Source organism: Octodon degus, unplaced genomic scaffold (assembly GCF_000260255.1).
Source record: "Octodon degus isolate 3935 unplaced genomic scaffold, OctDeg1.0 scaffold00030, whole genome shotgun sequence".
NCBI lineage: Eukaryota > Metazoa > Chordata > Mammalia > Rodentia > Octodontidae > Octodon > Octodon degus.
In genome coordinates this window covers 11,773,419-11,801,258 of record NW_004524606.1, presented here as the reverse complement: position 1 = coordinate 11,801,258, position 27,840 = coordinate 11,773,419, and the positions used below count along the sequence as shown (strand labels likewise).

The following is a 27,840-nucleotide window of genomic DNA, read 5'->3' as shown; positions in this document are numbered from 1 at the left end:
CTATTAGGAAAATGATGCTTTTGTGCTGAGGCTGATAAGTTGGTGACATGTGGGCACAGACTGGAGGGTTCTGTTTGTAACCGTGCGCAGACAGCCTGCATTAGAAGAAAGCTGATGGGAAAGTAAGTTACACATACTCGGATACTGCCCTGCATGGAGTGGTTTCTTGCCTCCTGAGCTTTCCAATGATGCTGAGTGTTCTCTCTCCCTTCATTCCTTCCTTCTTTCTTTTTCTTCAGAAATATATATCTCACTTTGAATTTAGTCTCAGAAACTTGCAGGCAAAATGTGTCCTTAAGAAATTCTGTTTCATAATCTTTAAAAATATTGCCTTTGGCATGAACAACAATACAAATTTAATTTGTATTAAATTTAGATATAATTTTTTAAAAATAACTTTTCGTGTATAAAGAGACATGCAGAATGCTACCTATGTGTCTACCATTTCCATCTTTCTTATTAAATGAACATTATTGATATTTTTGTAATAGTTTCGTTGAAATATATTTCACATACTATCCATAAAATCTACCTGTTTATAGAGTATAATTCAGTGAGTTTTAGTGTATTTATATAATTATATGACCATCAGCACAAATAATTTTAAAACATTGCATCACTTCCAAAAGAAACCCTTACCTATTTGCATTCACTCCCCATTTACTTCTTCTCCCAGCTTCTGGTAAGCACTAAACTAATTTCTATCTCTGCATGTTCAATATAAACAAAATTATACAAGATGCAGGCTTTTTGTCTGGCTTCTTTCACTCTGAGTAATATATTTTCAATGTAAATCCATGTTGTAGCATGAATTGTTATTTCATTTCTCCTCATGACAAATGATATTTTATTATATGTATATACTACATTTTATTTATACTTTTGTCAGTTGATAGATATTTCGATTGGTTCAGCTTTTTGGCCATTATGAATAATGCTGCTAATAAAAATGTGTACAAATTTTTGAGTATGCATGTTTTCAATGCTCTTGGGTATCTAAGAGCACAATTGCCAGGCCACAGGGTCACTCAGGACTTAACTTGTAAGGAGCTGCCAAATTAAATTACTTCCAAAGTAGCCACCCCAATTTGCAAGGAGTGATATTCGAGGGCCCAGCTTTGCCACACTCTTGCCAACACCAGCTTTTGTTTTTTGCACTTCAGCCATCCTAGCAGGTGTCCTAGTAGAATACTCCTAAGGTCCACGGAGTGGCATACCCTTGCAAAAGCTCTCATAAAACTCTGTTTCTTGCATTTAGGGTTTACAATTGAGATATAAGAGAGATTCATGTGATGCAATTTCCAGGAAAGTTCTTTAAAGAAGGTTACATGAAGAAAAATAATTCCTGGCCTTTTCTTCTCCAGTGTTCTACATGGAATGACTGGCTCTCTGTTACTTCTTGTCAGTGGAAGAAGAATAGAAGCCAAATCCTAAAAATAATGCTAAAACAGGAAGATAAAGTGTTCTGAGTTCCTGAAACTTGGAAGCTGATATAGCAGCTTTGATCTGCTAAATAGGATTTTTTTAAGAGATAGAAATAAATTTCTAGTTTACATATTCTATGATTATGTGGATATTCTACTATATTGAACTAAATTTAACCCTTTTCTCCTACATCTAAGTTTCTATGCTTATATGTATGCATGTTTATGGATGCATAAATATTGACATGCACATATGTGTGCGTACACATGTACAATTTTCTGTACAAAACCTGCCACCTCATAACCAGATAGTGATCTAGTTGCTCATGCAGGAGTTAATAGTTCAGAAATCAGAAAAGATTTCATTATATTAATAATGTTCTAAATAGGGATATAGATGAAGTAGGCCACAAAGGCCTACTTAATACACTCAGTGTATCTCATGATAGTGGCACCAAACCTGTCCATTGGCTCCTAGGAGTAGGCACTCACAAGGATCATGAAGAGAGAGGTTAACTGGCTGATATTTATTAAGCATCTATTCATTGTTAAGCATGGCAATGGAAGGAGGACATGATTCCTTATTCTACAACTGAGTGTAGGGTGCAGCATGGAAACTAGATGCTGATTCACCTACAGAACTCTGCAGGGCCATCCAGCTTTGAGAGTCAGTTCAGACTCCTTCCTGGGCCTGCCTCAAAAGCTGTATGTGCTTCATCTCTGCCACCTGTCCCTATGTGTAGTGTTCTCTTGCTGTTAATTCTGCTCCAACTCCTAGGCATTCTTCTCTCACAAACCAAGTGCTTGGCTCCCTCTGGACCTCAGTATTTCCGGCTGTTGTGCCTGGAGCTAGAACTGCTGGCATGCCTTCCCCTTCCCAACAGCCACAAGTTTCCCTCCTATGTGAAGTGGTCTTAGATTTCTCTCTAGCACATCAGCTTGCTTTCTGATCTTTCAAGCAGTACTTCTCCACTTTAAGAGCACTAAATCATTTAAGGATCTTGCTAAAAATGCAGATTGTGGTCCAGCAGGGCTGAGGTGGGGTCTGAGAGTCTGCCTTTCCAACCAGCTCCCCTCTTATGTCCATGCTTCTGATCCTTTGACAGTCAGAGTAGCACTGCTTCACTGAACTTACTCAATAATGATCCCACTTGTTATATGACTATTGATACTTGCTTCTCCATACTGTGGCATAAAGGCTTAACAGGGCAGGGATAGCCCTGCCCTATAGCCACCTCTGTAGCCCTAGGATAAAAAACCCCTGCCTAGCATACAGTAGTTACTAAACAACTATAAGATAAATTGAGGCCTTTTAATTGTGACAAGCATTATACAAGGGTATGTGTGCAAGGTTCTGAAACCAAATTCCATCTGGAGAGTCAAAGAAGACCTCAGCAATGTGCAGAACCAGATGTTTGCACAAATATGGAAGAAACACCTTCCCAGTTCTTCCTGTTCTGTCCAGTACCCCTGCTGTAACAGCCAAGTTCGATTTACTCAAGTCTTCAAAATCTCCACCTGCAAACCCAGCTATTAGGAGGATGAAGCAAGAAGATCATGTATTTGAGAAGAGCCTGCAAAACTTAGTGAGATCCTGTATTAAAATTTTACAAAAAAGGGCCAGCCAAATAGCTCAGTGGGTTAAAGTACCTGCTTAGGCAGATGCAGGGGCCTGGAGTTTGATTCCCAGGCCTGCCTTGCTGGCCCTGCCCCCGGGGCATGCTGAGATGGCCAATGAGACTGAGCATGATGGCATGCACCTGTAATCCCAGCACTTGGGAGGCTGTAAACAGGCAGATCACTACAAGTCCGATCTAGTAGTAAGACCCTCTAGACCTTGTAGACCCTGTCCTAAATACAAAAAAAAAAATAAAAATAAAATAAAAAATACAAAAAGATAGGAATGCAGCTCACTGGTAGAGTGCTTGCTAGAATATGCCAGGGCCAGAGTCCAATCCCCAATGCCCATCCTCTAAAAGTGCTATAGAATCTGATAATTTTAAAAGGGATGATGGCAGAGGGGTGGCTATAAAAAATGGTAAATGATAAAACACCATTTGCAATGTGACCAATCCAGCTGTCACAAGGATTCTATCCATACATAAACACTCAGATGCCTCTAACCTGGTAGCACCAGCTTTTCCTCTCGGGCCTGCCGTACTGTGCTCTCACTGTCCCACTGCCTTCCACAGGCTACTCTATAACCAGCAAAAGATGTGGGCTACTAGCAGACTTGCACTTCAGCAATACATCCAAGGTTGCCCTAAGAAAATTGTGGTTCTCTTTCTTTGCTGTAGGGTACTTTTGCCTACAGCACACACTGACAATATCTAGATGTTACAACTAGGGAGGTGGAAGAGGTGCTTTTATAGCGAGTGAACCTAATCATGAATGCTGCTCAACATGCCCACACCATATGAAAATATCACCAGTGCTACCCTTGAGAAACTCACCTGTTTTTCTTCTTTTAAATACTATTGGCTCTTAGTTCCCCTCCTCTGTTAAATTCAGTGATGGAATAGTATGTTTGGTCCCCCTTCAGCTCTGACATTCTAGAAGCTTCGGCTGACATCCAACAATTTTAATATAAATATTTATTACTGAGAGTGATGGAGAAGACTTTCCTTTTGCCTCAAAACGTCAAGTGACAACAGGCAATAGCATCTCGGTGGACTGGGCTGCTGCCCTTTACTTACCACCTCAGTCCTTCCCTTGAGGGCCCCACAAGGGGTGACGGGGCAACTTGGAAGAGGAGCACATCCCAGTGAATATGAATTTGCCATTTACAGTGTATAACAGAGCTTTCCCTGTTTCTCAAAACCAGTTTGGTTTGAAGATTATCACCTTGTTGACACTAGCCTAGTCTGTGAAACTGACAAGCCCACACACCTTTGTTGAAAGAATCTGTTTCCTACCCATCATCTGAGAGCCTGTGACTGAGTAGCTTCATAAATACTCTGATGGAGGATTCCCTGGCACCAGTTTATCTGAACAAAGGTCAATAATATTCCACCCACATGGGAGCCTATCAAAGAAATGCACTAATTGATTAAAGCAATTAAAAAGTCTCTATCATATACAACAAACACCACCAACACTGATGAAAGAACAGTCTGGTGATCTCAGCCATGTGCTGAACAAAATCTAGTGAGTGACAACTTTTCAAAGGTCAGTACAAAACAAGGAACCCTTATGAACATCAAGGCAATTCTTTCACTCCACTGAAGCAGTTCAATACAGGAGGTCATGGGTCTTTCATAGCCATGTAAAAGGGAGAAGTAAAAGTAATTAGACAAAATAGATGCTGTCATCTTACTTGTTCCAAGCTCCTCCCCAGAGCAACTGAACACTGAGCTACAGCTTTCCAGCTTCACGGAGAATCTGGCAGCAGATTCCACATGAAAATTCCACAACTTGATTTCCCTCTCACCAAAGCTGACTGTGTGTTTCTTAGGAATGTCTACAGCCTTGGAAGGTAAAAAAAAAAAATGTTTTTAACCAAATGCATAGATGATGCTATGAACTTTCCACTTAGGTTGGATCCAGAAAGGATCTGAACACTCACAATCGTGGCTGACAACTAACTACACAATCAGACTCGCTGTACTGCTTGAAGAGTTGCCCTGGAGTAGAAGAAAAAATTCCAGATCTAAGGACGGCCAGAGTTTTCCAGTCGAGTAGACATCTGCAGACTGTATGGTTCACTCAAACCCTAAATCTTCAACTCGGAGTCAAGCGCATGTGGAGCGCTTGACTCATATTCAGGTTCAGACCCACCAGGTCAGAATCAGCGAACACCTTAAAATCTAAGGCCACTGGTCTACAGCACTCTGTGAGATAATTCGTTGCTTTCACCCAGCTTGAGTTTCCCCATTGGGAAGATCGAGATAAAACAAAATGCACAAAACAAAATGGGGTAAAAAGAGAAGGAACTCTAAGGAATGCCGTGGTGTGTGATCCTGGGAGTTAGGAGTGTTAACGTGGACTTCCCACTCCACGTTTCTGCAGCTCTCATGGTTAGGCGGACGTCACTTTTGTAATCAGGGGAGAAATTCTTTTCAAATGGAGCTAATGCGCTTTCACAACACTGTACAGAAGATTGGGAAAGGGCCTAATTGAGAAGCGCCTGCGGCGCTGCATCGCAGCCTCCTGGGAGGTGGTCGCTGAAGTGGACAGGATAGCTAGTGACTGCAAACTGGACTACGCAGACTCGCACCCCCACGCCATCTGGAAAGCACTGCCCGCTCAACCCCGAGGTTCACAGAACCTCAGCTCAGAACTGAAGTTTCAGCGGAGCGGCAGGCTCTGTAACTTTCCCTGGAATGAAATAAATAATTAAAGACCGTAATTGCAGACATAGCGAATCCCACAAGATTTTACGCTCTCTGCAATCAGTCCGCAAAACAAGAGAAAGGCGAGGAGAATAAAAAATCTTGATCTGCTACAGAAGGGGCTCCAGGAATACTTGTCTTGAGGACAGTCCAAGTCTTGGCTGCCAAGTCGGTGAGCTGTTCATCGCCTAGAGTGAAAACTCCAGCGCAGAACAAATCACGACATCCGAGAGGTGTCAGGCGGCCGTCCCGGCGGGCAGGCCAGTCCTGCTCCGCGAGCCTCAGGGTCTCCCTGACGTCATCTGCCTCTTGACCTGTCCTCTTTGGTAGGACGGGAACGGAAGGCCGCTGAGGCGGGATTGCGTGCGCTCGCGTTCCCGCAAATACGGCCGGAGGAGTCCAATTCCTCGGGCATTTTCCGAGGAAGTCTGGAGCAATTAGGCTCAGTCCGGGGAGAGCGAGCCGGAGAGCAGGCGGGCGGCGCAGCCGGCGTGTCTGGGCCGCCTCACAGGGAGGGAGGGCGAGGGCGGGGGCGGCCGGCCGCCCGGGCGGCGACCCCGGGCCCCGGCCGCCAACATGGGCTTCGAGCTGGACCGCTTCGACGGCGACGTGGACCCGGACCTGAAGTGTGCGCTCTGCCACAAGGTCCTGGAGGACCCGCTGACCACCCCGTGCGGCCACGTCTTCTGCGCCGGCTGCGTCCTGCCCTGGGTGGTGCAGGAGGGCAGCTGCCCGGCGCGCTGCCGCGGCCGCCTGTCTGCTAAAGAGCTCAACCATGTCCTGCCGCTCAAGCGCCTCATCCTCAAGCTGGACATCAAGTGCGCGCATGCGGCGCGCGGCTGTGGCCGGGTGGTCAAGCTGCAGGAGTTGCCGGAGCACCTCGAGCGCTGCGACTTCGCGCCGGCGCGCTGCCGCCACGCGGGCTGCGGCCAGGTGCTGCTGCGGCGCGACGTGGACGCACACATGCGCGACGCGTGCGACGCGCGGCCCGTCGGCCGCTGCCAGGAGGGCTGCGGGCTGCCCCTGACACACGGCGAGCAGCGCGCGGGAGGCCACTGCTGCGCGAGGGCGTTGCGGGCGCACAACGGCGCGCTGCAGGCCCGCCTGGGCGCGCTGCACAAGGCGCTCAAGAAGGAGGCGTTGCGCGCGGGCAAGCGCGAGAAGTCGCTGGTGGCGCAGCTGGCGGCCGCACAGCTCGAACTGCAGATGACCGCGCTGCGCTACCAGAAGAAGTTCACCGAGTACAGCGCACGCCTCGACTCGCTCAGCCGCTGCGTGGCCAGCCAGGCACCCGGCGGTGGCAAGGTAGGCGTTTGCTGCTGACAGCAGAGATCCCCTACTAGGTCCCCTGATGACTCAGGCCGCCCTGGCCTTTGGAGCACTGGAATGCCAGTTCCCAGGAGCATTCCTGCTGTCCTACTCTTCCAGTGCTTGTCTACCAAATTACCACATGCTGGTCTTGGAACCTAAGCTCAGTGACTGGTCCCTACAAGCCCATGCATTTCGTGCGTCTCCAAAGACTAAAGAAGCCTTCATTTGAATGTAGGGTGAGCAAGAAAAGCGGAGCTCTGGAGGCATAACTGTTGTGACAGTGCTGCGTAGTGCATGTGGGTGATATCAGGAAAGTCACTCTCTTAAGGCAGGAAACCCTAGTCCTTACAGATATGACACATCGCGATGTGAACTGTGGCCATCACCCTCCGCAGGTCCAGAATGAAGAGAGAACCCAGAACCAGTGCAGAACATGTGGAGAAGGAGGAGGCCAATAGCGAGGCCTCTGGTATAAATCAACTGCATTCAGACGTGGGCTTTGCGCCCTGGCACTGTCTGACCTTGAGCGAGCTGCTTAACTTTTCCAAGCTGGAACAGGGGTCCTAGAGACAGGAAAGAGTAAAACATAGCCAGGCACCCTGTGAGCTTTTCAACTGGGGGTCTCAGGAAGCATTAGAGGGTCCTTCCTGCCCTCAACAAGAGCAAAAAGCCCGAGTCTTTGGGAGAAACAACTATTTTCAAATTGCTGAGCAGCTGGGTGACTTTGTGGCATGACCTCCACAGGTGCCTCAGTTTCCCGCCATGTAAAAGTTGATGGTTTCTTTCAGGGAGAGGATTTATCCTAAGCTCTGGCACTGTGCCTGACAGCAAGCAAATGCTCAACACATGTCACCTGCAGTTATTTTTAACATCTCCTGAGCCCATCCCCTAGTGCTGCTTGGTGTAATTAAGGGTAACAGCCTCCCTCTGTGAGTGAGTGTTTGCTTTGTTCCCTGTGGTCAGCTCTTCCCAGTCATTTTCTTTTGCACTGAAGAAGATAGGTGTGGTGCTTCCCATTTTGTGGCTGCAAAGACAGAGGTTTGTGGGGGTCTTGTGCCTGGGTCACAGTTTCAAGTGCCACAGTTGAGTTTTGACCAGTGTACCCATCTGTGGAACCCGAGCTAAGTCCACCGTCATGTTGTCTGTCAGTAAAGTCATGAAAGCGGGTTACTCAGCGTTCATTAAGTGCCAGCAACTGTGGGAAGCACTGCATGTATTACCTATTTAATCCTTCCAGATGAGGAGAACTGACTCAGAGGTTATGTAACTTGTCCAAACTCAGTCAAGGACTTGGGGCTAAGCTCTGGATTCAGGTTGTGCTTCTGCTCTGTCCATGCTGGAATGGGATGACATTTGGGGCTGTATAATTTCTTGTAGTCTGGTACTGCCCTGTGCACTTAGCAGAACCCCTAGCCATGACTCGCTGAATACCAGGAGCTCTCCCTTTCAAATCAAGACAAGCAAAATGTCTCCAGATGGTGTCAAGTGTCATCTGGGGACAGCATTGTCCAGGTTGAGAACCTCTGGTTTCTCTGATCGCAAGAGCCATATTTTCAACAGCTGAGTGCTTCTGCCTTTCTGTGGAGGGCCCATGGCTCTTGGCACTCTGGTTGTCTGCTCCAGATGGCCTGGAAGAGAGGGGAACATATTTACCCAGGGGGACCCCAGGGGCCTGTGTCTGCTTCGCTTCCCCCTCCCCTCCACCAGCCCTTCTCTCCCATACATGCACAACAGGCCTGCAAGTTTTCTGACACCCCCCTTCCTGGCCCCTGGCCTGTCTGTCAGCTGCAGCCTCAGCAGCTGGCCAGCTCTGGGCGAAGGGCAAATATTTACAGCTCCTCAGCTCACCCAGGACCGCACAGGCACACAGAACATTGGTGTGAGTCTGTGAGTCACCACAACAGAGGGTAGAGCTTGGTTTTCAGTCAGGCGCCAGGTTTGAGGCAAAAGAGTTCCCTGAGCTTTCTCCTGTTTATGCTGTCATCTGTACTTCCTGCGTCATTTTGAAAGTGATTTGTGTTTATAAATAAGCTATTCACTCCCTCAAAGTTTGTGCATCATTCATTGTTGAGCTGGTTTATTATTCCTTCTTGCCTTTCTGTTTTCCTTCTGGAGTGTTTGGATAAAGTGCTCTCTCAGAATCAAAAATATGAAACTTGAATCAAAACTGTGGATGTTTTTGAAGTTGGTGGGTACATGGGAGAGATAAGGGTTTTAAGCTTGCAGCCAAGATGTTGATTTTGAGTGTACAGGGAAAATTGCATTCCGAAGTGGGAGCCCTGCTGTAGACATTCAGGGGCCTCACTGCCAGCCTTGGAGACAGCCAGCGATGGCCTGGCCTGAAAGGTCCCCTAAAAGGCTTCTCTGGCCTCAGGCCTGGCAGGCCTCAGCTGAGGCCTTGGGGAAGCTTTCTCCTTGTGTCCCGAAGTTAACCTTCTGTGTCCCTTGCTGAGTGCTGTGCTGTCTCTGCCTCAGCCATAAAATCTCCTCCCATTGGAAGCTGTGTTAGAACTTCTTTATTTCATAGGGCCACTTTCTGCTCCTGCTGCTTATTCTGATCATTCTCCTCTAAAAAGCAGAAGGATTTAAATCACCTGGAAGCTCTCATTTACAACATTTTTATTTCATTTTTTTCTCACAGCTAATGTTTGCTCCTCTATTACAAGCTGAAGTAGATAAGAAACACTTCAGAAGAATTTTAATACCAGATCTAGAGCCTAACGCTTGTTCTATAAATGATTTGACATTTTTCAAGTTATCTTTGGTGTCAGTTTTCTTGACACCTGCTGAACGCCTAGGGTTTGACAGTACTGTGCTTGTGTATACATTGTTTCCTGTACAAAATGTGAGGTAAATCGGGGCTTCTTTAACTTAAGTATGCATGGAGTCACTGGAGAGCTTGTTTAAAACAAAAACTCAAAACACACACACAAGCACGTGCGCACACACACACATACTCCTGAATATCAATCCTGAAGATTGTGGTCCCCACTAGGGCTAGTCAGAAGCCTGAGATGCTGCATTTTTAATAAAGACCATTTGTGAGTCCTTTGAGTAGCTGCTGAGTTAAGAGTTCAAGTATAGACATAGACTAAACATGCATTGATCTTTACCACACACTGGCGATCTTACTGGTTGTGGTCTGTCTGTTTATTTGTTTACTTGTGCTGGCAATAGACAGAGGCCCTTGCAAGTACTAGGCAAGCGTTCCACCACAAAACTGCCTCCCAGCTCTCTGATATTTCTCTGAACACTCCTTTTAAAACATTTCAGTGTCTCGCAACCAGTCACAAGCATTTATAGTTGACTGTTTTCTCTAAAGGTAACTGTGCCCTGCCTGGGGCCACCCCTAGGCTGCAGCAGACATGGAAGACCACACTGCACTATGGGGAGGAGTCGCACTTCCAGCCTCAGTTTCCCATCCTAACTTAACCTGGATCTAGGGGCAAAAGCGTTTCAGAACAAAAGTGTTGTTTGTGTTTTAAAGGAAAGGAAACTTTCTTGTGAAATCTACTATGGAGTTATTGAGAAACTCTAGATTCATACTTTTGGTCCTAGACCCCCACATAAGTCTGTCATTATGTCTAGCAGATTTTACCTTCTAAGTGCTTCATGAATCTATTCATTGCTTTCCTGCTTTTTCAAATGATCACCCGGGTGTAAACCAGGATTCCTTAGCCTCGACAGTTAACAGTTTGGAATGGGTGATTCTTGTGTGTATATTTGTTGCAGGGGAGAGGGGGAGGCTTACGGGGCAATGGCTCTGTGTACTGTAAGATGTGTCAAAACATCCCTGGCAGGGCCACAGAGATAGCTCAGCGGTTTAGGTGCCTGCTTAAGCAAGTACAAGGACTTGGGTTCGATCCACCACTGCCATTCTGGCCCCACCCCAGGGCATGCTGAGCTGGCCACCAAGACCGGGCGTGGTGGAGCACCCCTGTAATCCCGGCGCTGGGGAGACTGAAACAGGAGGATAACTATAGGAGTCTGAGCTGCTTAGTGAGACCCTGCACCAAATACATTTTTTAAAAAAAATCCCTGGCATCTGTGTACTTGGAAGGGTAGCACTTCCCAAAGTGTGATAGTCAAACTTCAAGTCTTTTCTAATGTACACTGGGGGACAAAAATGTCATTTTTCTTAGCTACCATCATCTCTGTCAGGACCACAACTGTTCTTTCCACATATCTTTTTGTTCCCCTGTAATTCAGTCTTTACCTGGCATAACCTAATCTCTTAGAAATATAAATCTGATTCTCAATCTGCCTTCTAAAACCTTCTCTACCTTCTGCTCCCTTGGATGACTTTAAGGCCCATCATGGTCTGGGTTTTGCTGACCTCTGTTTGTTTTCTCCCCTTCATTTCTATTCTTCCCAATTTACTGCTCCCTAGACTTCCATGACTATTCCCCAAAGTCCTGTCATACCCATGAGCCTTGGCACAGCCTATTCATATGTTCTTCCTCAAGTAACCTGGAGATCTTCTGCCCTTCCTATGCCTGGCCTTTCTTTCAGAACTTAGTTTGATCCTGAGTAGATTACTTTTCATTCTCTGCTTTGCATGTCAGCTCCCTGTCTCCAGGAAGCTATGTTTCTCTGATCTCACAGACAGTGTCTGGTGCTGTAAGATTCTCCCTCATGTGCAGTATCCCAACCCCTTCCTGTATGCATCGCAGCTGCAACTGAACAGTTACAAAAGTCTGCTTTCAGGAATGTGTCCCCTGCCCCAGATCCATTGTCATGTGCACTGTAAGCTCATGATACCTGTTCTATGGATGAATTCAGGACTGAAAAAGCTGTCTTGTCAGCTGTCAGAACTTTTCAGGTTGCTAACCAAGAGTAGACTTGTGTTTATAAAAAATGAGTTTTTCTTTGACACCACTCCCCCCATTAACAAAATTGTTTCCAGGTTTTGGGAGGCATCATTTTTCTTCCATTGGATCCACCCAGATCAAGTTGTATAAAGCCTCAAATCCGAAAACTATTTTGTCCATTTTAGAACTGGAGATAAATGAATTTAATAGACAATTGTATCAAAAGGTGTTCCAGATGTCAGAAGGCTTTGAAATATATCTATCAGAGTGTTTACCATCCAGTGGATTTTGTTTCTGACAAGCTTGAGCAAATAGCCATTCCATACTGTATTTAACAGAACAGCCTAGTCAGGTTGAAAAAATGGTAGGCTGTCGCTTCTACTCCATTTCAGTGATCTATAAAGAAAATTAGGACTTGGTGAACAAATACATTATCCAGCTACACTGGGTTAACTGAGCATAACTGTGCAATTCATATTGCACATCTTGTTGAGATTTAGCTGTAAGTCATTATTTCCATTTTCAAAGTGATGCTTGCCTCAGTGTAAAAATGTTCAACGGGTATTAACCTATTTATAAAGCAATTGTACTTTAGACTATAGACCAAGGATTTTAGAGGAAAGCAAAGAGATATTGTGTTCCATTGGCTGCCATACATTTCAGGTGCTCTATGCATGTCCATGAATTACCTTCTCCTCCTCCCTTGTTAAGTAGACCATAACAAGGTTTTCCCTCTCTCCCTTCCTTTATTCCTTCCTTTCCTCCTTTTCCATCACCTTTCCATTGCCTTCTACTTTTCCTTTTCTTGTTCTGTCTCCTCATTTTGGTAGGACAGACAGATTATAAAACATCATAAAGCAGCTTCAATAAGGCCAGAAGTTTAATTTATGAGTGTGTAGTTGGGGTTAGAGCCCATAGTTACTCAACTTCAAGCTTATAACTGTCACCAAACAAAGAAAAGCATTTTTTTACCCCTAGTGAAGTGTTATGTAGGCTTCCAAAAAGATGTTATCTATGTCAAGCACCATGTGAGTTGGAGGTGTGAGTGTATTCTTCATCCTCAGACAGAAGTGAGAAGTGGGTATTCTACCCATGACCATTTTCTTTATATTGCTGATGGATGTATGGAAGCTCAGGAAGTTAAGTAACTTTCCCAGCATGCTTCTCTGGCTCATGTTAGTTTGTCTATTGGTCTCCCATCCATGGCAATGAAATATGTTTGTCCTGTACCATTACTCCCATTTTTATAGGTCCAGGGTAAAGCACATGGAACATAAAAACAAGACAGATCCTGCTTATAAACAAGATTTAAACAAGTAAAAAGGAATAAAGAGATGGTCTCCTGTATGCCTGTGTCTTTTGGTATTTATCTTATTTTAAGAGTGGTTAATGGTAAAGATTAAGTAAAATCCTTCCAAATGTGTTCCATACACTCTTCTATCTGAAGTGCCAGGTGCTGTGGTAGATACAACTGACACTTAGTAGCTGTACCCATAGGACCAAAAAGACATCCACTTGTGCCTTTGACCATTTGTGCCTCTTCCTGTTTTGTGCTCATCCTGGCTCTTACTTGTGCATTGGCCACTGTCTCCCCTTGAGTACTGGTACCCTAATAAGCCAGTTTCAATAAGAAAGGGAAGTGGTGTAACATAATAATTACTCTTATAAAGAAAATAACTAACAGATGGACTATACAGCCGTCTTTCTCGCCTGCTCCCTATGGATAATTATGGGGAAATAAAAGGGCAGACACCATGTAGCTTTCCTGTGAGCAGGCCCTGCAGCCACTCCATCCAAAGGAAGGGGGAATATATGTGCAGAAACGAATCCTGGGCAGGGAGGTCACCCAGCAATTTTGCTTAACAGCTGTTTTTAGATGTTCCTTGTCTTTGCTACATGTAGATCAGGAGAAGGATGAAGTCTCAAAAGGCCATGTAGATTAGTGGGCAATGTCCAGAGTATCCTGTGTAGAGCTTGTGTATGGCTAGACTTGACAATACAGGAATTGATGTGCTCCTTCCCTGTTGGGGAGAGACTCTAGAAGGACCTGCAAACCTCCACTAAGCCTTAATAGTCTCAGCTGTAAATGGGATGGTGCTATGCCTACTGACATTTTGCTATTAGAGGAAGTGTGTGTACCTCGAGGGCATAGTAAGATTTATCAAGTGTGTGTCAAAACATCTTTGAAGTGTCAAGCACCTGTAAGATTTCAGCGTTGTAGAAAAACATTAGAAATTTGAAGTGGACATTATAGTGAAAAAAAAGATTTTTTTACTCAAAGATAAATAATTTCATTTTGAGCCCTATGCTGCCCTTTAGTGACTGATTCTCTGTTTACCTGTCCTGTGACACTTTCTATGGTAGAGAATGTATAAGAGATTTAAATCAGTTCTTACTGGCAACTCTGGCTAAAGATGTAAGGGAGGAATTGAATGTGCAGTGGTGGTAAGATTAGAGTGTATGTTTGTCCCAGGTGCCAGGCAAAGTGCCTACCTTCCTGTAAGCAAAAATTTAGAGTTTTATATCTGAGTAGCTTGCACTGTCTTTGTAATTTGGGGAAGAAAATGATTCAAGTTGTGTAGCTGGATGTTTAAATTTCAAAAACTCTAAATACCATAACTGAGGTCCTGAAAACAACACATAAACTTTGGGTTGTCTGTTAGAGCTGCTATAGCAAAAATAACATGTGCTGGGTATCTTCAATACAAAAGAATTTATTTCTCACAGGACCTGGAGGTTGAGATGCCCAGGATCGTGGTGCTAGAACATTCGATGTCGCATGTGGCCGCACTTTGCAGTTCTTAGACAGTTATCTTCTCCTGTCTTCATACAGTGCAAGGGATAAAGAGTCTCTCGTGGTCCCCTCTTGGAAGATCACTAAATCCTGATTGCATGTCAGAGGCATCACGTATTTCTCAGGGACGTAGACATCCCCACACCATAGTGTGCACCCTGGCTATCAAGTGGATGCGGCAAGATTCTCAAGCACCTTAAAGTGTAATGGTGATAATTCCCCTTGTATTTGGCTGTGTAGGTGAAGTATTGCTTATGCTTATTCACCTATAAAGCCAGTGAATCAATGAGAAAATAAAGACAGGATTTGAAATCAATCTCATGGAAATAGAAAAACTAACATTCAGCAATTTCTTAGGTTTAAATATAGTAGCAAATGCATGTTTAATATCTATGGGAATACTGAAAATTTTTGTCACTAATAATGTTTTCCAAAAATGTCTTACTTGGCTTATACATGTGTATATACTCTTCTACAGATATTGTGACTTCAAAAAAGCTGTTTCTTTGTACTTTTTATTTCTTCATGTCCTTCGTCTCGTTTCTGCCATTCCCTTTGTGTCAGGTGCCTATACACCTGTTTTGATGAGAAATTCATCATGTTGATGCATAACCTACATCCAGTTTCAACTTATTTTGCAGGAAATACTCATAACCATCTCTACTCTTAAGCTCCAACGGTTTCCCCTTCTGTTCTTCCCAGAAGAATCCTTTCTTTAGAACTGAAGTTTGAATTACAGGAAGCGCCTAGTCTGCACTACTTCATTAAAAATTACAAAGTTGGAACTACAAAGGGGACAAAAGCATTGAGTGTAGGGAGTGAAGACATCCTCAGCTCTTCAGTGCATAATTCCTGGCAGCCTGCTCTCCCTCCTGGTCCCCCAGCCCCCACCCCTCTGCATTTTTGCCTGGAGACAGCCAAATATACAGTGCTTTCATGTCACTAGTCAACAGACAAAGCTGTTTCCCAGCTGTGTGGGTATCGGGGAGCTTTGCCTAATCCCAGGCTGAGAGGTGTCTTGGCACCATGCACACATACTAGTGGGCAGTGAGTTCCATGCTGCCCAATGCCCTGGGCAGCCCTCCAGTGTAACTAGTGCTCCTTGTGAGCCTATGGCATCAAGCACTGGGAGACACCCGTCACTGATGCAAAGAGTTTTAGAGAGAGCCCTCAGTGCAGATGGCTCGGGAGGATCCGGGACTGGCCACATTACTTAGAAGATAGCACCTGTCTGGGGCTTCTGGGCCAGGTTGGTTTTGGGAGAATGGTGACAGAGTAATGCTGAAATGAAAAGGGACTTTGCCTGTCTGAGATTCACATTCTTAGATGCCTAAGAACAGAATTAAAAGTAGCCCTCATCAGGTGGGGGTTGGTTTGTTTGTTTGTTTGTTTGTTTGTTTGTTTTTTGATAGTCAACCACAGGGATGTGTTCTAAGAAAAGCATTGTTAGGTAATTTTGTCATAGTACAGATACCAGAAAGTACACTTACATTCAGATGGCTGTGATGACACCAGGTGATACATATGATCCATCCTTGAGTGAAAGTTATGTGAAATGCTAACCTGGGGATAATTGTATATTCAGTATCTGATTTTTTTTTTACTGCGAATTTCTCCCCACAACCCTGAGATGCATTCTTAAACTATTAGAACCTGAGTTGAAAGCTGAGCAGATAATGGTTCAGGTAATTTTCACAGCAATCCCATACTTTGCTGTACATATTCATATGATAGCAAAGCTTATTTTAAACAAAATCAGTTGCTTGTGTCTGACAAGTGAGCATCCATTTCTGCTTGTAATTTGTTGGCTCTGGTGCTTTGGGTGGTTTGTGTCATTGCTTAGGTCTTAATGTCCAGAACTCCTTTTCCAAGGTCCATCCATTTCTGTTCTTTCCCAACCCAGAAGACCCAGGCTTCTCCCAAGGAGACCTGCATCGCGCTGGATATCCAGCTACCCCCTTTAAACTGGGCTTGGGGATAGGGGTTTGGGTGCCAAGAGTCCCACAGTGCTCCCTGCCCACCTACAAGAAGATAGTGGTGTTACTGGACTCCAGGCTGTGAGCCATCTTCCATCTCTGTGTCCCACCCAAGCTCTCAGAATTTCTCAGTATCCTGGCAACTGGCTACAAGGGAAAAGAAAACTGCTGTCTGAGAAGCAGAGCTGTCTCTAAGGAGAGCTATATCAAGAAGGTGTCCCTCATGTCCCCTTGTGGCTGTTGTTTTTCTTTTCTTCACCTTATTCTCTGCCATTCCCATCAAGAGTGACTGACTAGCAGAACTGAGAGCAGTGTAAGATGTCACATAGTCCCCAGGGATGCTGCGCTCCTGAACTCTCGCGCTCTTCTGCCTCCACTGTGCATTTCCATAGTTTATTGAACTTGCTGTTCCTCCATCCTGTTGTGAGCCAGCGTCTGTTTCACATCCCCTTGGCTCCCACGGTCATCTCCCTCTAGGCCTGGGTGTGCCATGTGCCTGATTCTGTGTTTCTGGCCCTCAGCCCTGTAAATCTGCACCAGCTGCCTGTCTTACCTGCTTCCTACTCTGCCCAGTGTCAGACAAGGATGCTCTCCTTGTCTTTTTCCTCCTGCTGACCATCTACCAGCTCCTACCACTGCTCAAGCAGTCCCTACAACATTCCAAGAGATATAGTATATATAAGATGAAATTCAAATAAACAGTTAATTTTTAAAGTTCAAAAAGTATGTATTGTATGTTACCCTGTTTCTGTCTTTGTTTCTGCTATTTTTTTAAATGTATTTTACTACAGGAACTACAGGTCTCACTACACAGATCAGACTCATAGTGATCCTCCTGTTTTCAGCCTCCCAAGTCCTGGGATTATAGACACACGCCGCCACACCCAGTCTCAGTCCCAGTCTCAGTGCACCGCAGGGGCGGAGCTGGAATGGCACTCCAGGGATTGAACCCTCATCCCTGTGCCTGTCTAAGCAGGCACTTTAGTCTGCTGAGCTATTTGGCAGGCCTGTTTCTTTATTTGTTTTTGCTTTTGTTTTTTAGTCTTCAAAATAAAATAATTTTTTAAAGTATTATAATAAAAGATGCATTGCCAATAATCTCCCTCAAAGAACTCTTCATTTTGAACATACTTATCCCATCATTCTTGCCATGTTCGGAAGCACTTCTGGAAGTCTTATGAGTGACTTTATAAGGTGTCATCAAGACTGCAGCGAGTGCTGTGCCCAGTGCCATCCAAAGGCTAGGCAGGCTCATAAGGCTATTAGAGTAGTTCTTTGTACATGTCATTCACCAGCTCTAGCACCATGTAACTTCTGGCTCTTCCACAAAGTTAGAATAGCCACAAAAGATAAATGTTTTGAATTGATTTAGGACATTGAGGCGGCCATACCAGTGCAACTAAAGACACTCGGGAAAGAGGACCTCCAGAACTGCTTTAGAAGGTGGTAAGGACAATGAAATACATGTTTTCAAAGGGAGGGAGAAGCATATTGTAATACCCTCTCTCTGGAAGCATTTTGAGGGGAATTCATGGCAATATTTTTTTTACTGCAATACTTTTAAAATACTGAAATATTCATTGTACTTTCTGATCACACCACAGAGCACTCTTTATTTACTTCACTCTGAGCTCTCCCAAGCCTGCTTCAGAATGACTAAGTGTGTCCAGAATCAGCCACTTGACATTACTTGCGTTTTGCAGAGCAGAAGTTTGTGTGGTAGAAGCTCCTCATGGCCTGGATGCCAGGCTGTGTCCATCTCTGCTCTAGGTCTGGTTGTTTTGAGCAATTATTACCAGGCAGGCCACAGAGGCACTTATGTACTCTCAGGAGGATGTCATGCCCATAGTTCATAGAAACCTGATGACGTGACTGTTACCTTATTCTGTAGATGAGGAGGCTGATCTCTTGTGCTGATTCTAAAGTCCAGAATCTTAGCTATTCTACTATTCCTGGCAGGGGCATAATACTCTCAGGATATTCTTCAGACAATAACACATACTTTTAATCTTTCCAGTGATTATTATATAATCCAATATGCTTGTTTAAACTCTAGTTACATAGCTATTTTATTGTCTAGTCCTCATGCCAGAATCATTCTTTTGAGGAAGTAGGATTTAAGAATAAGGTGTAAACACTTACCTTCATTGTACAAGAAGCGTGAATGTTGGATTCACATGAGTGTGGGCTTCGACACTGTCACTGTGTAACCTTGAGCAAGTGCATGATGTGCCATGAGCCTCACTTTCTCCAGGTACAGATCCTGATGCAGTGCCTCCCTCAGAAGGCAGACGCCTTAGCTGTTCTGCTGTTTACATGAAGTAGGGCCTTTCCCTCTCTTTGATTTACTACATCAAATCATGGAGAAAATTGTGAGGCATGGGTCATGATAAACTACCTAGAAACAACAATGTTGGTTAAATTGTTCTTTAAGTGAGAGACAGTATTTGTATTGGTCAAGTTTTCCCATTGTTGGAAAAAATTCATGACATACGCAATGTAAAGGAGGAGAGATTCTACAGTTTCAGAAGAATCTGTCCATGACTGGTTTATTTCAAAGCAGGAACATTATGGCAGAACAGAGATGCTTAGAGGAGATAGCTCAGAGGAATAAGCACCTGCCTGGAAAGCACAAGGTCTTAAGTTCTATCCCTGCTACAAAAAAATATAGAGATGCTTAGTTCATAGTGGCTTGGATGCAGAGCAGGGGAGCAGTGCTGGAAATGGAGAGATAATACCCAAAATTGTGTTTCATTAGCCCACCTAGGCACACCAGAATTGTGCTGTAGTAATCCACTGGGCAGCCTCCAAGCCAATCAGGTTGACAGTTAAGCTGAGCTACCACAGCTCTGTCAACACATTGCATGACAGCTTGTGACCACATCACATTTTACATCTCTTCAGTCAGTGGAATTTGTAATCAAATGAAGATCATATTTTAGTACTGTCTATCCAGAAGCATTTTGTGCTCAGGAACAAGTTAAATGATTAATCAGAGTTTAATGTTAATGTGTTAGACGTGTTGTGTGAGGTCAATTGTTTGAAAATCTCCATTGAAGTTTTCTTTGAAAATTTTGAAGCACTTAATCTTGTTGCGGAGTAGAGTGGAAGGAAAATAACAGAATCAAGCTCCTGGTAAGAGGAGAGAATGTGACCTTTGGAAATGAGATGGAGATTTGAAAAGAGTTCATCCCACACTGGACAATTCTCTTATTCTGTCTGTCCCAGAATCTGGTGGTGACTCTTCTCCACATCAATTTACTACTATTAATCAGTTCTACCTAGATATGTGTACCTCAAGCCAGTGTTTAAGCAGACAGGGTCTTGATGTTTATAGAAAATAAGCAGTTTCATGTGGTAAGGAGTACATTTCAATTGGTTGTTCAAAAAGGAGCCTTGCAAGCTTCTGTTTGGCTGAGGGATGGTGTGTTTAGGAAGGCATTGTCTTTTTTGCCCCCCAAGAGCTATCTATGAGACCAGGGCAAGATTGGATGTCTGTGGGTATCTTTTGGATGTTAAAAGTTTTCTAACTCTTGGAGCCAGGCTCAATGCTGCAAGCCTTTAATCTCAGCCCTGAAGGTGGATGGTGAGGTTACAAGAGTGATAGTTCAGGCTCTAACTTTACCAAGACTTTGTGGCAAAATTAACAAAAATATAAAGGGCTGAGGATGTAGTTTCAGTGATGGAGATTCCCTGAATTTGATTCCCAGGATTACCTCCCAAAACCCAACCACTGTGGAAGAATGGAATTTTGCTTTGACTTTGGTCTTCTGGGTAAGAAATCTTATAAATGAGTTCATTTTGAGAACTATAGCAACAGAACTATCTGAGATAGAGAAATGTTGCTAATATATGTAGAATTACCTTCTGCAGTCTACTTAAAAGAGAGTAGCATTGAGTAATTAAGGCCTAGAATTGGAAGGTGTGGATATAAATACCAACCCAACATTTTACTGCCTTTGGGGTGTGCGAAAATTTTCTGAATCACTTCTGCTCAGTTTTCCACATGTAGCAAAAGGATAGTAATGTGTCAACAAGGTCACCTGGATTAATAAATGAAATAAAGAATTTAAGTGTTCAATATAGTTTCTGTAGCATAGAAAGCAACCAGTAAATGCTTACCATTGGTAATACAATATGATAAAATTTTCTTTCTTACTCTCTCCTACATCTTTCCTTTTTTCATTTCTTCCTTTTTTTAAGTGGCTATCACACAGTAGATTTAAAACTAATTTCTGTGATCATTAGATTGTACATTCTTCTTCTTCGTACATCATTGGAGATTGTCAGACTAAAACCATCTGCCTTAGATTAGTATGTAACTGTGCAGTTTCTACCACTGATTAGTTATGAAAGCCAGGCATGTAAGATATGTAAGATAATTTGTTCCAATTCCCATGTATTTCTAACTTTTTCACCCCTTTATGGTAGAAAGACAAGAAATGGACTTAGAAAGTTTTTTGGTGTCCAGAATGGAGAAATACAGCAAATTGTTTCACTTAGAGAGTTCTCTTTACATCTCAAAATGATGCTAATTCTAAATTTTTATTCTGCTACAGCAATGAAAATCATTGCCTTCATAACTACTCAGATTAATTACAAAGATTATTAACATGTGTAGGTGCTTTAGATAGAGGTGCTATGGAGTGGACATATTTTTAAGAAATCCATAAAACAATCTGCCATGTTGGGTTTTGTTAGATGCAGTAGGCTGATGGGGACTGACTTCTCTTTTATCATGTATTAAAATTGTTCTGTGTATTGAGAATGTGGCCCCTTCAGAAATGAATGTTGTGGTGTTCTAGTAGAACACCTACTTAATCAGAAATGGACTTTTTTTCTAATGACGAACTGTCAATTTTTTTTATTTTAGAGGATTTTTATCAATGTTTAGGTTCATGTGAAGCTTTTAATTTGGCTACATGCCAAGTAGTCAAGATTTCAAACATTACTAAGAACTTAAAATGGGAGATAATTCTATTCCAATGCATCCCAGTAATTACTGATAATTTTTGCATTGGGTGGGAGATGTTGTTGGGCACAGTTCTCCTCACTCCATGTGGAACCAGAGCTACACACTGACGACTGTCACAATAGGAGAAGTGTTCCTGAAAACCTGTGGGTCGCTGCTGGTAGCAACGGTGGTCTTCCTTCACCAGTATGTTTATATTCAGATTGTTGTGCTCCTGCCATTCAAATGTTTCCATTTATTTCCCCAAATAAGGTGGAAGACAAAGGCTTGATTAGGGAGTAATAACAGAATAAAATCTCCTTTGTAATAAGCTTCTAGTGTTGTTATTAAAACAAGCTTATTATGAAATATTTCATATTTTAAATAACACTTTTATATAATACCATGTTTTAATGGAAACCATAAGTGAAACAAATGTTAAGTTTCTACTCAGTGCATGTGGAGTTTTCATCTGTCAGTCATAATTAGAAACATCTCAGAGATGTATTAGTGAGTTTAATGTTTATGTCAAAGGATATTGAGTGACAGTGTGTACATAAGGCTCAGTCTATTTTTATTCCTCTGTTGGTTAACTTGAGAGTGTTGGTTGAGGTGCCCTGGCATCTCTGTCCCTTTAGCTTGTTGAAGATTGTGCCTGTGTGACCTGCCTGGGTGACTTCTGCTTGTTTAATTTAAGAGTTTGCGTGCTGACCAGCCTTCAGCAGTGTTTTGTGTTAAACAGCTGTGTGTTTCACATGAGTTGGACAGTAAGGACTTTGTGAACATGCCCCCTCCTCATTTCTCATACAATTCAGGATTTTTTGCTTTTCCTTTGTATGTACATCTGACTTATCCTGCCCTGATTCTCTCCAAGTCCCCCAAACAGAGATGACTATTGATGGGTTGTGCATACCCTCAGACTTCCGAGACCATTGCCATTTGAACCTTTCAAGACATGGCATGAATGCAGCTATGCACAATGGTTGCAAAACAGAAAGTAGCTGTCTAGACGGCCAGTGTCCAGTAGGCTAGTTGAAAGAGAGCTACTCTGCAGTCCAGGGAGCCATTGATAGAACATGCTAGCAAGGCATGTCTGGACACCTCCAGACATTCTTATGTGGTCATTCCGGGGCTACATGGTGTCTAGACACACTTGCAAGCTCCTAAAGATAGGATGGAATTTCCAATTGGGTTCCAAAGATTTCCTGGGTTAAACTTCCCAAGAGATAAAGGATTTGTGAAATGATATGCCCTAGTCCACTTTGAGAGAAAGATAATTACTATCACTGGCTTCCTGTTTGCAAATAAACATTTGAACTCATTTGTTCCTTGCAGGGTGAAGAAACTAAAAGCCTGACCCTTGTCCTGCGTAGGGATTCTGGCTCCCTGGGATTCAATATTATTGGTGGCCGGCCATGCCTGGTATGTTAATTGCTAAAATGTGTTTTCCTTTCATTTGGGTAGCTGGAAGAGAGGGAAGGTTTGAGGAGTGAGGGATGAAGTCCTTGCTGACTTGTTCTGCTCTCTGTAACTAGCACATGATTTGCCTAATATCCTCACTCAGGGATTTTAATATTGTTGTGGTTGCTAAAAATAATATTGCCCTAGTGATACAGCAGCTTACGCAAATAGGTTATCTTTGGGGATGCATGCCGGATTGTATAGTATGGGGCTGCTTGAAGTTGTGTGGGATGTGTGCAGATGGATCTAGGTACAAATCACGCTTCTGAACTGAGCTGGAGTGTAGGATACCTGAGTAGAAGTTGGACCTCAGGTTTGTCAACTCTTCATTAGTCAGGGACAGTGCCCTACTATCTGGGTTGGATTGCTTCACATTTTCCTCCCACTGCTGCTTTACAGCCACCCTATTCATCATCGACCCCTCCTCAGAAAGAAGAGGTCAACTTCATGTCTGTCAAATGAGCTTTGAGAAAGTCTGCAGAAAGGGCTCTGAGGACTAGCAAGGGTGTGTTTCAGGATCTTGCCTTTCAAAAGGGATTAGCTGAGTGTGTGGAATCCCTTGCTCTGTTCTTTATCTAACCATTTCCTCATTTATTACCTTAACACAGTCAAAGGAAAGGAGAAAAAATTAATTTGTTTAGCAAATAAGTACTTAATATGAGTTGCTTGCTAGTGGCTGAGGGGTCTACTAGAGACCAGGGAGCTAGGGTCACTGCACTCAGGGAATGTATGTCTTGGTGGGAACTTTGGAAAAGTTCTTTTGGAAAAGAAATCAATATGGAAACTGTAGGTTAGGAGAAATGCCATGAAGAAAGGAAATGGAAGATGGCATATGAGAGGTTCCAAGAAGCCAAGGACATCATCAGAAAGGTAGGAAAATCAGGGGGAGATCTGATGAGTGCACTACAGGGTGACAAGATACCAGCCTTCCAGGTGGAGGGCGAGTGTGCTCTGCCCTCATGCAGCTCACATCCAGATGGGGTTGAATGGGCCTACTGAGACTGGAGAGGATGGCACTGTCTTCCTTGGAGTGTTACTCTGTGTCCAGATCCAGCTAGAGATGTCTTGGGGAAGCAGTCAGCACTGGAGGATGAGGCATCCTAGAGAGAGGCCATTGGAGCTGAGATTGTAAAGATGAGTAAGAGTTTGCTAGATCAGAATAGCATTGTGTGTGTGTGTGTGTGTGTGTATGTGCGTGTGCACACATGCATGTGTGCATGTATGTATATAGTTGAATGCTCTTGACTATAAACAAATGGGGAACACACAGGTACAAAATACCTGTCTATATTCACTACTGAGATAATGTATGAGCATTTTAAAAGAGTTAGAGGCAAAGGAGGAATTTAAACAAATTAAAGTGGACTATGAAAACAATTAACTTGTTTCTTCATTTGCACCAGTGCATTGTGTACACATGCCTTTTTTTAAAGACACTGAGCTTGAAAATAATGGATAAGACCCAGGTTGGGGGCTTTGGTAGTCCCTACAAGGCCTGTGCCAGGGACAGAGTGAGGACTTGGGGGACTACAAATAGAGTGATTTGTGTCAATGGGGTGGACAGAGAAGTGGTCAGAAAGAGGCTGAAAGAATAAGACAGATTTGATCCTAAAAGGCCTAGTCAGTTATGGGGTTGGGCATTTGAATTAGCAGGAATAATAAGTAGCCAAAGCATGGCTTCACGCAAAGGAAGTGACACAAAGAAATAGGCTGATTGACTCTGTCATACTAAAGATTAAACCCAGGGCCTTCATGCTGAACAACATCCTAGCCCTCTTTTAATTTTTATTTTTAAAACAGGATCTTGTTAAACCCAAGCTGAGCTTCAACTCCAGATCTTCCTGCCTGAGCCCCTGAAGTGCTGGGTTTGCATGTGTGCACCACAGTGCCTAGCTATGAAGAGATTTATGAATATGCTTAGTTTTTAGCCAAAGCTAGAGTGTCAAAAACAGACAAGCAAACAAAAAAAAGTTTTATTATAAGAAATGACAGCTTAGCTATAAGTGATATGTAGCCATTAAAATGATGAATGTTATCTGTCACATACACCGTTTTAAATTATGCCATTAATGTATGAATGCATAGGTGAGTGGGGGCAGCTGTCATTTTCACTTTGCCGAACCCAAGGAATGCACTCACATATTTGTGTTCCCCTTGTTATCTCTATGGAATTCTTAGGAAGCTGTAGTCTCATGTGAGGTTGGCGTAGTTTTCATTTTTACCCATTACCCAGTTGGTTGAGATCCTGGGCTGCAAGTCATCATGTTGTTCAGCTCCTGCCTGGCAGCGAGGGGTTGGCATTCCCCAACCTTGGGAGGGGTGAGAGAGCCCCAGCAGCTAAGGGTTTATCCCTATTAAACAGGAAAACAGCACCAGATGCTCAGCACAGTAGTCCTTGACTTATCTTTGCAATTATCTTCCATACTCTACCCACCCATTGTTATCAGAAACAACTTTAGTAGACTAAATTCACTTGGCTTCTTAGATGTCTTAGAAGTTTCTGCAGCCAAAAAATCCTGAACTAGGAAGACCTCATCACTCCTTCCAGCTTAACCACATCAAAGCCCAATGTTTGCAAAATGCTGGGATGGAGAGGTGTGTCTGTGGTTGGTGATTGCTGAGAAACCTATTATGTTAGTGCCAATGAGGAGGGTGGTTGGTTTCTATGCCTCACCAGGAATGAAGTGACATGCCCAGCCTCACTGGGAATATGTTACTTCCTTGTGCTTATCCAAGAGTATGTTGCAGGTTCTTTTCTTTTTCCTCTAAAAGGGTGACTCAAGTACAACCCAGACCTGAATTGGTAGCTTTCGTGAGTGTTCACACTTTATGTGGTCTTTTGGCAAGAACTATTTGCACGTCCCCCAGAGGAAAATTTAATCCCACATGGATATATTTTCCATAGTGTTAAACAAGACTGTCCTGATTAGCAGAAATAGCTTAGCAAAGTCTAAATGTATTCTATACTGTTGCTGGGAAAGCCGACAGTTGCTGAGTGTGCCCTAAGAGCCAAATGAGAACAGTGCAAACACGGCATTAGCACTGGAAGCAAAGCGTAATCCAGATGACGCGTGTGTGTTCCAGGGAGTTCCAGGTAGGTGCTTGGTTGGCTTGTGAAATGGTCCAACCTAGAGGCTCTGCTTCAGGCTTGTCATTGTACGGTACTGTAGGCAATGCTCCTAGTAAAATCATATCATTCATTCATTAGTTCTCATAATCCTATAGGAGCAGCAACCAGGTGGAGCAGCAGACTTTTCACTTAAGCCTTTGACAAGAGCACTTTATTGCCAGGCACCCTTGGGATGACAGCAATCCCTTTCATTTTTGTTTTACTAAAGCCAGCAAAACAAAATAAACCCACATGTTAGTTCACCTTGATAAACAGCTCTAACTTAGAATGTTAGGAGAGGGACCAAAGAGCAAAGAGATGGCTTCTAAGAGAGAAATTTGTGATGAATGAGCTTGAGCTCATTGGTTTTGTGCTTTTTGTGTTTTCTTATCAACCCACACCACTGTCTTAATTTAACCCAAATTCTGCTGTTTGTCCTTGCTTGTTCCTCTCTGATTTTTGCTTAACTTTTGTTTTCTTTTAGAATAATTAGTTATGTAGAGTTCAGTATTTTGTAAAACAAACCAAAGCCAAAATTCCATTCTTTATATCCCTCTTCCTCTCTGTCCAGGAAAGGTAAAGTGGTTAAATCAAAGGAAATACAGATTTCTTTCCCCTTGATATGTTGAAATCAACTCACAGGGAACTCACACTTGCTCATAAATCTTTGGTGGCCCAGTGAGACCCTTCAGGTTCTTCTGTTGGGATATTTTTCAGCCTGAAATGTAGACTAAGAAAACTGTGTGTACATATTTTGAAATATTTTCTCCATTGGAGAGAGTATTACACTCAAAGCAAGTACAAGGGAGTTGACTTAGTCCCAGTATAAAACCAAGCTGTGATGCTTTTTAGATGTGTGACTATGGCCGACTATCTTAACCTCTCTGGGTCTCCAGTTTTTACTCTGTAGAATGAATAAGTTTTTATGCTTACTGTGTAAATGAATTAGTACAGTGTACCTGGTATATATTCTCAGTATATACCATGCAGCACAGTGTACCTGGTATATATTCTCAGTAGGTAGAAGTTGGTGTGCACTGTGCTCCCTTTTGATGTGGAGAGCCATCCAAGTGCCTTGGCACGAGTGCCTCAGTGAGTCTACTAGGAGAAGCAAGGGGCACAGAGGTACTTGACAGTCATGGGTGAGTGCCCCATGGGCCCATTTTCAGCAATGGGATGTCCAACAGGGATGCATTTGGGCATAGCTGATGTAACACAGCAAGCACACCCAGTATTGCTGACCCTTCTCCTGAAAGAGTGTTGATGGGATCCAGATGGCAGGTAGAGATGTATTTTTATCATGTGGGAATACAGGTTGAGAAAAACACTTCATTGCCATTTTAGGTTGTGATTTTCATTTGTTCTGAAGAATCATATGAAGGAGAGGGGTGTGTGTGTGCGCGCGCGTGTGTGTGTGTGTGTGTGTGTGTGTGTGTGTGTGTGTATTTTGCAGGGAGTCCAGAAGGTGAGAAGGTTTTCCCAACCTCTTGCATTTGTAGTGGTCAGTTGAAGCACATTCAGAGTCATCCCTTTCCCTGTTAAGCTGGGTTCTGTGGAAAGAAGAAAATGCTATATATTCATAGTCACCATGAAATACTAGATGCTGGTGTCTTTATATATTCATGCAGAGTAAGTATTAAAATAGATTTTATGGCAGTATGAGGAAGAATTT

At 43.4% G+C, this 27,840-nt stretch overlaps 1 protein-coding gene and 1 pseudogene across 1 annotated transcript in view; one reads left to right on the top strand and one right to left on the bottom strand.

Annotated features, from left to right (window-relative positions):
• LOC101578873 overlaps positions 1-6,170 on the bottom strand; it is a 125,958-nt pseudogene extending 119,788 nt beyond the window's left edge.
• A 40-nt stretch (positions 6,171-6,210) lies between these two features.
• The window catches only part of Pdzrn3 (PDZ domain containing ring finger 3), a 244,735-nt gene continuing 223,105 nt past the window's right edge, over positions 6,211-27,840 (top strand). Inside the window, exons 1-2 of the mRNA XM_004629516.3 lie at positions 6,211-7,060; positions 22,934-23,020. Coding sequence (XP_004629573.1) covers positions 6,332-7,060; positions 22,934-23,020 — 816 coding nt within the window. The 5' untranslated portion in view covers positions 6,211-6,331. The remainder of the gene's footprint in view (positions 7,061-22,933; positions 23,021-27,840) is intronic.